Source organism: Guillardia theta (assembly GCF_000315625.1).
Source record: "Guillardia theta CCMP2712 unplaced genomic scaffold GUITHscaffold_148, whole genome shotgun sequence".
In the NCBI taxonomy this organism is placed as follows: Eukaryota; class Cryptophyceae; order Pyrenomonadales; family Geminigeraceae; genus Guillardia; species Guillardia theta.
The window spans coordinates 133,086-143,991 of NW_005434526.1; the positions used below are offsets into that span (position 1 = coordinate 133,086).

Consider the following 10,906-nt stretch of genomic DNA (forward strand, 5'->3'; position numbering starts at 1 on the left):
TTGCTGCCGGCCAGGAGAGCAGGGAGGGGAAGTACTGCTCGAGCATGTAGGAGATCATCTGCACCGCTCTCAGGCCATCTACCTCCTCCCTCCTCCCTCCTCCCTCCTCCCTCCTCCCTCCTCCCTCCTCCCTCCTTCTCGTCCTGCTGCTTCCCTCTCACCTGGACTGTCTTCCACCGGCCCTGTGCCGTGATCATGGCCATGGTTGTGCTGTAGGCAAAGAGTCCGAGGTGTCGGGGATAGGAAACCATGAGGTCTGCACGTAGAGTCAGGATGAGATCGAGGGGCAAGAACCAACTGAGGAGGCGGGAGGAGGGAGGCGGGAGGGAGGAGGAGCTGTAAAGTGAGATTACCCCGGAATGCGACGAGGAAGGAGACAAACTTCGCAATCAAGAGATTTCCTGAGTCGTACAACTACTTGTGGTGAGAGAGGAGTGGAGCAGAGCAACGAGAAGGAGGGGAGGGAAGAGAAGGACAGGAGAGTGAAGAGGAGATGAGAAGAAGAGCAGAGGGACGTAGAGGCGGGGGACGAGAAAGGGAGGAAAAGGAGACTGAGAGGAGGGAGGGGATAGAGGAAACGGCTGTCGAGTGGGAGGGAGAGCAGCATCGAGGGGAGAACCTCGAGGATGATTCGCCAGACAGCATCCTGAAGCTTGTGGAGCATCGCGTCGATCCTCTTGAGCAGTAGGGCAGGGTTGCTGCAGGAAAGTTGGCGAAGAGAGGGGGAGAGAGAGTTGAGGTACCGGACGGATGTCGAGAGGAACCGGAGGAAGCTCACGGCGAGTCGCTGCACATATTTGAGGAGCTTGTAAAGCGACTGCAGCGACGTCAGAGAAGGAGGAGAGAGGGGGAAGAGGACGAGCAGTGGGATGAGGGCGAGAAGAGGGAGGGGGATGAGGATGAGCTGAAAGTGAGAGAGGAGGCGAGGTGACGACGAGGAGACGAGAGGAGCAGTAGCCTGACCTGAGGGGTGGACATTTTCATCAGCTCCTCGGCAAACACAGAAATCTTTTTCATGAGGCCGTAGACCTGCGCGACCCGAGCTGGAGGAGGAGATGAGAGGAAAGTGAGACAAGGGGAGAGAAGGTACCCAGGACAATGAAGAAGGACGCGAAGAAAGCGACCGTAAGGGGGAGCAGAAACTGCGGTTGAAAGTTAACAGGAAAGGAGGTAGAGGAGAGGTGAAAGTGCATAAAGGAAAGCAGAAGGGTGGGCAAGGGGAGTAGGGTTGGGTATAGGCGAGGAAGGAGGGAGGAGGACGAGAGATGAGAAGAGGCGAGGACAGGAGAGGACAGGAGAAGGTCGTACCTTGTGTGGTACTCTAGAGGAAATGAGCTCGTAGAGTTCAGCAGGCAGCCCATTGAGATGCTGAAACCCCTTGCGAAGGGGCTGGGAGATTTGAGTGCTGCGCTCATAGAGCAGAGATCGCCTGCCCGCCGATCAGAGACAACAAGCCACACAGCATGTAAGACCCGTGCGAAACCAACGAAGTAACTGACTCAGACGCGCTTCTTGCTCGCTTCAACAGTCTCTGAGAGGAAAGAAGGTGAGGTGCCAAGATTGAGAGAGGGGAGGGGAGGGAGGTGAGCGGGAAAGAGATGGGAAAGAGAGGGAGGAGCGATGGGGAAGGGGGAAGGGGGGAGAGGGGAGAGGGAAGAGGGGGAAGTGAGGAGGAGGGGAGAGGGGGGAACGAGTGGAGAGCAAGGGGAGAAGAGAGGAGGAGGACAGGAGGGGAGAAGAGAGGAGGACAGGAGGGGAGAGGCAGAAAGTACCTGACTGAACGAGGTGGCCTCCTCTGCCGCCGAAGGTTCACCGGACGCTCTAACCGTCAAGGTTCAGTCCCTGAAGGTTCACGGGGAGCAAGTCAAGACCTTCGTTTTCTCGTCTGTGCTGGGCCTTCTGCCTTGGACTTGTTGCTTGCTGCTACACCTGCAACCCCTCAGACGAACTCGCTCCCTCCCCTTTCTCAGTACCTCCTCGCAAACATAAATTTCTGGGCAAGGGGAGGACAGGGCTTGACAGCAGGTCGATGCTCCTGACAAGAGGGGTAGGGGGAAGCGAGTTGAGCCTTCGGAGACGATGAGCATGCAGACTTCCGTCCAATCCAGTGACGGAACAGCAGAACATGACGATCAGGAGGCTAGGCAGGAGAAAACGATAGACCCTTTCCATGCTCTGGGTCGTTGTAGCTTTCATCATTCGATTCATCATCGGCAACCAGGGAGGGGCTCTGGGATTTGATCAAGAGTGCAGGTTGATGGTTGGAAGAGAGTCAGAAACTTGAGGGCCAAAGTCTGTCAAGATATCTAGTTCGACCCATTCTCAACCCCAGATTCAAAATTCCTTTCGCTCCCACCCTCCCTGCAGCAATGGTCAAGAACCAAGAAACAGCATAGATACGAGGCTTCAACTTTTGCTTGTCTACGTTATACAGAGATTGCTTCAAAGTCATGTCATGTCATCTAAAATGCACCATTTGAAAGCGGTCCTGAGAATGGAGAAGGAGCAGGCATTCAGAGATTTCAACGGTACGTCTGAGATCACTATCTCCTTCTTCTCAGACAAGGAAACCATGAGTCTCATCCGCCTGATCTCATCGCACCAGGTCCACTGCCCCCTTACACTCTCGTCCTCGGTCCTTGGATTTTCTCTTCCTTTACCCTTTCCCTGTTCCCCTCCCTTCCCATCCACTAGCCTCCTCTCCCTTTCAACTCCATCCCCCTCAGCACACACTGAGTGTCGTCATTCTGAATGTCTTCATCTCTACTCTCCTCTCTCCCCTCCCCTCCTCTCCTCTCCTCTCCTCTCCTCTCCTCTCCCCTCCCATTCTCTTTCCCCTCAACATCCGCTTTGCATGGGGCGGATCTGCCGTTACGAGTCCTTCCGTTACAACGACGGTTACCAAAACGAATTTTACGTTCAACTTCTGACTCAGTGAGGGCCCGGGGCTTGACAGTGAGTGAACTCAGTCGGCCCGGTGACTCCCCGGGCCCGGGGTACGGTACGCGGTACGTCGGGCCGTGACCGGTGGCGTCCAGCGGCGGCGAGTCGGGCCGGGTTTGAAGAAGGTCTTCCACAGCCTGGAACACACTTGAAGTCGAAGATCATGATGGCATGCGAGTGGTGGAGGTCGTTGTGATCGGAATCTTTCGTGACTCGAGTCGTGACTGAACGGTATATGCACTCTAGGCTGCCAGCCTCCGACTCGGTTGGCCCTGCTAGTCATGACCGTAGGGGCCGGGCCGGGCCGCTGCGCCGCGATCGGCCCCGGGGACGGTCGGACGGTCCGATTGACTCAGAGTCAGTGAGCGGCCGGGCGTCACAGTGGTGCTCGTGACCGGCGGCGGGCCCGGGGCGGCCTCGGATCGGATCGGACAGTCGGAGGTGGGGGCGATTTGAGGAATTGCGGCTCCTTGCATGGAATGATGATAACAAGCGCAAAACAAACATTTTCAAGAACATGCAGCGGCAAAGTAAGAAGTAGCCAGCGGGAGACTGTCGACATGAACGGTCAACAGCTGACGGTGGCGGGCAGCAAGAACGAACCTCAAGTCCGGCTGCGACCTCCAACAGCCTTCCATGCTCGAGCCATCCAAGATGAGTCGTTCCACATCCTTGACCTGACCGAGGATCTTCATCCTTCCCGCTCCCAACTCACATGGACGCACCTGATCCTTGCCATCATTCCCGCCGATAGCCAGGAGCTCGCCATTGAAGGTGAGGAGGATGCAGTTGCGGCTGCAGGGCAGGTCAGTCACTTTGCATCGCTGGATCGGAGCTACCGAGGGCTCTTGAGGTCTGGCGCAGACACCCAGGCACAAGCTGAAGCATCGTACCTCTCCTACACCGCCAGTCAAGCTGTTTCCTCTCCCAAGTTGTCCTCCCCATCCCCCTCCTCCTCCTCCTACATCCCCATCCCCCTCCCTCCATCCCCTTCCCCTCCTCCTGACTCACCGAAGTTCTCAACCATTCCGCCCACATGGAATCGAAGCCACCAGCAGCGAACCTGCAGGAGTATGTCAGGTGGAGGTGAGGCGAAGGAAGCAGGAAGAGCAGGAGCAATGCAAGACAAGACGGGAGGAGACGGCCGAAGGACTCACATCTGCCCGTTGACTACGGCAACTCCCAAGTTCTCCCTTCGCGTTGTCATGCCTGAGGAGAGGGGAGGTCAAGGAAGGAGTGTGCGAGGGGAGCGCGTGCGGGGTCAGGAGGGATCTTACCAGCAACGGGAACCCATCTATCCTCCCAGGGATTGTACTTCTCTACACTCCTCTGCAACGCCCAGCAGTCAGTCTCAATCGCAATCGCCCGAGATAGCCCCCTGTACCTGAGACATCTGTCCATCTGTAGACTTGGTAAGCAGGAGACACAGCGAGCAGGGAGCTAAACTCACCCGATCCTCCGACAGCATAGATAGAACCATTGAGGGCGCACGCCCCAAACGCAGATCTGAGATGGAGCATGAGAAGAGGCAGCAGGCAATCGAAACTTCTGATCAACCTCGGTGCTGAAAGACTCGCCACTTCCTCCCATTCATCTTTCGCGGCATCATACCTCTCAACCTGTTCAAACGACGGGGAATCAAGGCAGGAGTAACGGGGGCATGACGGTACCTGACGCAGCCAATCTTGTCCGTCAAATCCTCCCATCACGTAGAGGAACCCTGAATGTCCCGATGTGGTCAGACCTTGACAGCTCAACTCTGCTTGTCATACCATCCAGAACGGCAAGAGCTGGGCTGGCACGAGGAATCCTCAGGTCGGCAACGCGCACCCATCTGTGGATCAACCACGTCAGACGCGCTGCCAGTCTTCCTCATGCTCACCGTCCGAGCGAGACGTCGAGTCGCTCAACCGAGGAGAGGACGCTTCGCCCATCCCAGCCCCCCACCACATACAGTTCGCCATTGAGGACCTGCAGGAGCGCAAGGCCGTCAGGATGAGGAGGCCAGCATGTCGCATCGTGTACCGCTGCTCGAGCCGAGACTCTCGGGCGGATCATGTCAGGCCCTGCTTCCCAATTGCCTGACATCCTGCAAAGACGCCTCAGCCACTGGGGGCCCCCCTTCCCCCCTCATCCCTCCACCTGTCGTAGATGATGGTGTTGGCTGTCGTCGCGTTGTCCATGTCCCTTCTCCCACCACAGATGAAGAGAAACCTCCCGGGCTCCAGCAGCTGTGCAAGTCAACCAACCGGTGAGTTCCCTCTCTTCCCTCGCTGCCCTCACACCCTCCCACCTGCTCTGCTCCAGGTCGAGTTCCTCCTCGCGGCCCCGACCCGAACCGCATGTTGCGGACATAGGAGGAGAGCTGGTTCCCTGCAGCAGGGCCCTCCAGCAGGCCCTTGACAGCCGATGCGATCAGAGGAGCTCCGCGCTTCGCCATAATGCGAGCGATGCACTCGAACACGAAGATGAGCAGCTGGCCGATGCTGAAGATGGAGCCTGCCGCTCCTGCGAACGCGCTCACCAGCAGCCGGATGACTGCGATGTCTCCCGGGCTGTTCCACGTGGGTCGAACGCCATCGACGGCAGGGACGACAGAGGTGGCAAACGGGTTGGCAGGCCGGACTTCCGAGCTCACGGGAGGGCTGGAGCCCCACAGGCGATTCAAGAAGCTGTACAAGGGGCCAAGGGGAGTCCCGTTGCTGTTGCTGTCACTGGGCATGGGGTTGATAGGAGGAGGAGGAGGCTCCCACTGAACTGTCGGGGGGTTGTTGTTGCAGTTGATGTAGAAGAACGCCTGGCGGTTCAGGTCCCATTGTTTCGCCCAACCAGGAGGTAGCGGAAGGTCTCTGGGAGCTCCTGCTGTAGCACTAGGAGCATTGATGCTCCCCAGGGCTCGTTCCAGATGCGCAATGCTCTCTTTGGCCCGCAGCAACTCTGCGTTGACTTGCGATGCTGGCAGTTGCCCCATCTGATTCTGACTCTGTTGGCCAAGGAAGCCCGTAGCGCCTTGATTCAGTCCGCTCACAGGAGGAGCTTGCGCGTTGGGTGAGAAGACAGAACTTTGAGGATTAGATGATCCCATGGTGAAAGAGTTCCTCGATGGGTCAAAGAGCGAGCTCGGTTGTAGCGAAGGCGGCTGGCTCGGGTTGCCAAAGAGCGAAGAAGCCTGCGGTGCAGAGTTGGATGCTCCTCCGAACGTAGACCCTCCGCTTCCCATCGGTCCACCAAACAAGGAGGGCTGGGAGGGCTGGGAGTTGTTGGCCTCGTTGCCAAAAAGAGAGCTCCCTCCAAGATTTCCGAAGATGGACCCTGACGACCCCGGCAAGTTGCTGAAGAACGAGGGTTTGTCCTGTTGAGTCTGTTGTACAGGGTTGTTCAAGGAGCCAAAGAGACCTGAAGACTGCTGAGGAGGGTTCTGCTGTCCCTGCTGACCTCCAAACAGTCCTGTGGAGCTTCCTCCGAAGAGGCTCGATCCTCCAAGTCCACTGGACTGCCCGGTCAGTCCACCTGAACCGAAACCGCCTGGCGCTGACGAGCCTTGCGGCATGCTTCCTCCAAACATCGAGCTCGATCCTCCGGCGTTCTGATTTGATCCTCCAAAGATGCTGAAGGGGTTAGAACTCTGCTGAGGCTGCTGCTGCTGCTGCTGCTGTGGCTGAGACGATGAGGCGGAGGTTGCGAAGGGATTGAAGGTGCCTGTTAGGGTGAGAGAAGGTCAGAGCCTACAAGGAAGCATGATTGTCAGCGAGTTACTTTGCTGTTGCTCTCCGAATTTGAATGGAGAACCTTGTTGTTGCGTTTCAGAGAAAAATCCTCGGACAGGAGACTGTAGCACGTAGAAAATCTTGTTCAGCTCTGGAGAAGCTCGCAATATACAATACCTGCTGCTGCTGCTGCTGCTGCTGCTGCTGCTGCTGCTGCTGCTGCTGCTGATTGAATCCAAATGGGTTCAAGGTCGGGGAGGTTTGTTGTAGAGGACTTGTCGGGAACAAGCTTTGGCCCTATCGGTCGTATCAGCACATGTGAACATTTCTCAAGAGATGGCAACCGGCGGGTTAGCAGTGGGTGAGTTGATGCCGAACAGATTGCTTCCTTGCGGCTGCGGCGAGCCCCAGAAGTTTGCGCTCCCACCCCGAAGACGCAAGCATGGACCACCCTCCTCGCCAAGCTTCAAGCCTGATTCATGCACTAACGCCTTGCCTCTGGTGCCGGGGGGATCGAGACGGTGCAAGAGGTGCCCTGTGTCTCTGTAGACTTCAGTAGAGATGGTGGTTGTCAAAAAGAAGAAGATGGCGAGGATTTGCAGCTGAGGCTTCTTCAAAGGCATTCTTTCTTGGCGCGTCTTCAACTCTTAGCAGATGTTTGACTTCAAGACGTGACTTATGACGAACCCCAAAGACACACAGGAAACGCAGAACCTTCAAGCTCAAGTTGCATCTCGAGCAGTAAAATCACAAAATCCTGAAAGAGAACATGTTAGACTTGAAGCGAATGAGCCGCACGAATGGCAACTCGTAGCAGAGCGAGCCAGGGGGCGGAAGCAGACACAAGCGAGTGAAGGAGCACTAGGGCACAGCATGTGCTGCAGGAGACCTAATCTCGTCACATCCTCTTCAATCTTCACTTTTCAAGTAACTTGCCGCCTTGGCCCCTCCCTTCCACGAGGCAAAGGACAGGTGCAGCATATTCTCCATAACAAGTCTCCCAGCAACCCATCAGCCACCTCAACACAAACACCCTGACAAAGGGAGCGGGCATCAACCAGACCCTTCCATGCAGAGACTCTGCTTCTCATCCTGCTCCTAATCCTCCTCTGTCCTCCTCCTCCTCCATCTCTCCCGCCTCCCTTCTCTGTCCTCCCTTCCAGCCATTCCCCCCTCCTCTCCCGCCAAACTCCCCTCATCCCCTCCTTCAAGCCCTCATCCCCCCATCACCCCCACATGCCGGGGCCCGGCCCAGCCCGCTTCTGCCTCCCCGATGACTGCCCCGATGACTCAGAGTAAATCAGGTCATCCATCTTCCTGGTTTCTTCGGTCTTGCAAGGAACACCTACCCCACTCTAGATTTTCCTCAACTACTTCCATGTCAGTACCCCCCTTTTCCACTGTATTAGTACCCGTCATCATCCTCTATGAACCACCCCTACCCAGCTGACTTCATGTCGCACCCCTACAGCAACTGGAGGCGATCAACTACTTTGTACCGTTGACTACCCCTGGGACCCACCCTCACGTTCATGGAGTACCCCAATTTTACTGGTTTGAATGAGGGGTACATATTGTTTTGTTGGTCCCACCAACCTGGCATACCCCACCCCCTCAAGGAACCTTCCCGGACCCTTGACCCCACCCACTACTCCTCACCTACCTTGCCACCTTTTGACCCCTACCCTATCCATTTCGCTGTCTGAGTCTACTTTACCCTGCACCCCTGGTAGAATTCGAATCACCCCACCCTACTTCGCTGCCCATTCACCGGATCGTATGGTCATTCCATGACCCACCCACCCACCCACCCACCCACCAGGTGTTCCAGGTCTACTCCACCCCACCCCCTTGCCCTCCCATTTCCCCATACCTCCGCTAGTATGCAGCAGGCAGGGAATGGGAGATAGCAGTGGAGGGTCCCGCGTCAGCTCCTCCTCATCTTCTCTCCTTCCCTCATCACCTCCTTCCATATCTCCACACTTTACATCCTCCTTCTCAAGCTCTACCTGTGCCACTTCTTGCCCACCCTCGGAATTACCATCCACGGTTTTGAAAGTGAACTGCGATTTTTCAAACGTGCTCGACAGTGCTGCCAAAGCTGAAGCAGACTTCTTGCAGCCCACCCAGAACTCAACAAGGTCAAACTCGATTGACTCTAACTCCAGCCAGCTGCTGCATGGTGGGACGTCTTATGACTTGAGCCTCTTCGAGCTGAAGCTCATCTGTGATGACTACGGGGCCTTCTGCCATCAGTTAGGGACAGAGCAGGTAGAGATCTCGCAAGCAAAAGATCATCCAGCTGTGCTGCAAGAGAGTGAACCCAAGAACCTCCTTGATTGGATGGTGATGCTAGCAGCAGACCCAATGCACATCGTCTCTCGGACTTCATCCTGTTCTGTTGATTCCCTTCCGGCCAGTTCTCTCGACAACGAGCCGCCGATGCCTATGGAGGGATCAGGAGGGGAGCTGAGAGATGACATGGTACTGTCTGACGGCAGCAGGGGACATGAAGACGTTGATGACCATCATCACAGCTCGAGTGACCGAGACGACCCGGTTAACGAGTCGCCGGAGGACGAGCAAGCTCAGAGCAAGGGACTGCTGCACGAGGAGGAGGAAAGGTCGATTTCTCATTCCGTCAAAAACATCCGGGAAGTTTCTCCACGCAATCATGATGATCCCGCGGCAGAGAAAGCTGGGACGGAGGCCGCGGTCCAGTCCCCAGACAGCAAGAATGCTGGCAGGGTTTCCAGTGGGGAGGTCATGGGCGAGCAGGCTTTGGAGCGGCAGCCATGCAAGATAACCTCAGAGTCTGAGATCATCAAGAACGCAGAGAAGGAGTCTGTGTTCCATGACGAGTCTTCCATCAGCTTCCATGGCAACTTGAAGGTCGAAGCTCTGCTCGCTGAAAACGTTGTGTTGATGTTTGACATGCAGCGCTGGAAAGCTCTTGTGGACAAGAAAGATCCTGTGAACTCCTTGAGCTCTACGCCTCAACGAGCAGAGAATTCTGTCAAGCGAAGGAACAGCAAGACCAAGTCGGATGATGAGAGTGCAGGTGAAGGCTTGTGGCTTGCCTCCCCTCGTTGTGTGAAGCAGTTTGCAGTGTGTGATGAGGTGCAGAAGCAAGCTCCTTCAGGAGAAGATCGAACAGTGTCGAGGTGAAGAGGAGGAAGCTTGTCCTCGCAAGTGACATTCCCGTTGTCAGCTCCGAGGTGGTCGTTGAAGAGCACAGTTCGTCCGACGAGTACGACGAGGTTGGTGACTGCCGTGCTGGGTGTTGGGTCGCTGAGTGGGAACAACAGATACCAGATTTACAAGTGTATAACGAATCTCCCAAGTGGGGAATCAACCATGGAGAGAGGGTGGAGGTGATGTTGTCCCCATCGCTGGAAGAGTTTTCCAAGGATGAACAGTCTCGGTCGGACCTGTCGGGCTTCCCCGATGGGAATGAAAGCTTGACATCCTTGAGTTTTGCCGTCAACACCTCGGCTGCATACAGAGACACAAGCATGCAGGAGGACGAGGAGGAGAAAGGCGCAGAGGAAGTGAACTCATACGACTGGAAGGATCGTCAGGATACCAACGAGGTTGTACAGAGCGGAGGAAACGTACTGGAAATGGCGGAAGAGGAGAAGAGGAAGAGGATTGAAGGAAGGGCAGTGAAGATGGAGGAAGCGCGAGGTAAGCTACTTGTCGCGTCACTCTTGGTCTCACAGCATCTACAGCGGTAGAAGCGTCCTGCCTGGGGAGGCACGGCATCGCAGCGAAAGACGTCTGCCATGTGAGCTTCCTGTCTCGTCCTTCTTCTCTGATTCAGACACAAAGGAATTGGAATGGCACTGCACACGCCATACCAAGAGGGCGCTGGCACTTAAGAAGAAGGTGAGGAGCAGGAGCAGGAGCAGGAGGAGGGATCGACTTGTGGGCTAACTCACCATTCCATGTCAGTCCAAGCTTCGTTTGCACGTCGACGTCTTGGGGAGGATGCGCTTGTTTCGAGCGAGTTATCTTCTCAGACGCGATGAGAGCTGTCCTCCTGCTATCAGCTACTCGCGCAGGGACGAGAAGCGTCCTGAAGGGCCCGGACGTAGGAAGTTTTTCGGCTCAACTTCCAAGTCTCCGAGCCGCAAGGTATGGTAGCGAAGCAAGAGTTTGTGGATTGGGGGGGGGGGGGGGGAGAGGCAGGCGGGAGGAGGGAGAGGACGAGACGAGACGAGGAAGGAGGGCCAGGTGGAGTTGGAGAATGAGGA

At 56.3% G+C, this 10,906-nt stretch overlaps 2 protein-coding genes across 2 annotated transcripts in view; one reads left to right on the forward strand and one right to left on the reverse strand.

Moving 5' to 3' along the window:
- GUITHDRAFT_166251 (hypothetical protein) overlaps nt 1–6,568 on the reverse strand; it is a gene marked incomplete at its 3' end in the record, with an annotated part of 7,074 nt that extends 506 nt beyond the window's left edge. Inside the window, exons 1-23 of the mRNA XM_005821268.1 lie at nt 5,237–6,568; nt 5,086–5,174; nt 4,969–5,032; nt 4,826–4,914; nt 4,716–4,777; nt 4,614–4,663; nt 4,501–4,562; nt 4,394–4,449; nt 4,328–4,344; nt 4,221–4,272; nt 4,101–4,152; nt 3,955–4,006; nt 3,783–3,841; nt 3,669–3,738; nt 3,547–3,620; nt 1,974–2,035; nt 1,872–1,929; nt 1,309–1,429; nt 964–1,029; nt 744–817; nt 620–698; nt 354–414; nt 162–256 (exon numbers count right to left, since the gene is read on the reverse strand). Of these exons, the coding sequence (XP_005821325.1) occupies nt 162–256; nt 354–414; nt 620–698; nt 744–817; nt 964–1,029; nt 1,309–1,429; nt 1,872–1,929; nt 1,974–2,035; nt 3,547–3,620; nt 3,669–3,738; nt 3,783–3,841; nt 3,955–4,006; nt 4,101–4,152; nt 4,221–4,272; nt 4,328–4,344; nt 4,394–4,449; nt 4,501–4,562; nt 4,614–4,663; nt 4,716–4,777; nt 4,826–4,914; nt 4,969–5,032; nt 5,086–5,174; nt 5,237–6,508 (2,736 nt within the window). The 5' untranslated portion in view covers nt 6,509–6,568. The remainder of the gene's footprint in view (nt 1–161; nt 257–353; nt 415–619; nt 699–743; nt 818–963; nt 1,030–1,308; nt 1,430–1,871; nt 1,930–1,973; nt 2,036–3,546; nt 3,621–3,668; nt 3,739–3,782; nt 3,842–3,954; nt 4,007–4,100; nt 4,153–4,220; nt 4,273–4,327; nt 4,345–4,393; nt 4,450–4,500; nt 4,563–4,613; nt 4,664–4,715; nt 4,778–4,825; nt 4,915–4,968; nt 5,033–5,085; nt 5,175–5,236) is intronic.
- Nucleotides 6,569–8,549: 1,981 nt separating this feature from the next.
- On the forward strand, nt 8,550–10,796 carry GUITHDRAFT_119512 (hypothetical protein; the record flags this gene model as incomplete). Its single annotated transcript, XM_005821269.1, has 6 exons — nt 8,550–9,711; nt 9,760–9,814; nt 9,862–10,337; nt 10,382–10,437; nt 10,482–10,538; nt 10,605–10,796. 6 exons carry the CDS (start codon nt 8,550–8,552, stop codon nt 10,794–10,796), a joined length of 1,998 nt encoding a protein of 665 aa, XP_005821326.1.
- Nucleotides 10,797–10,906: the final 110 nt, after the last annotated feature.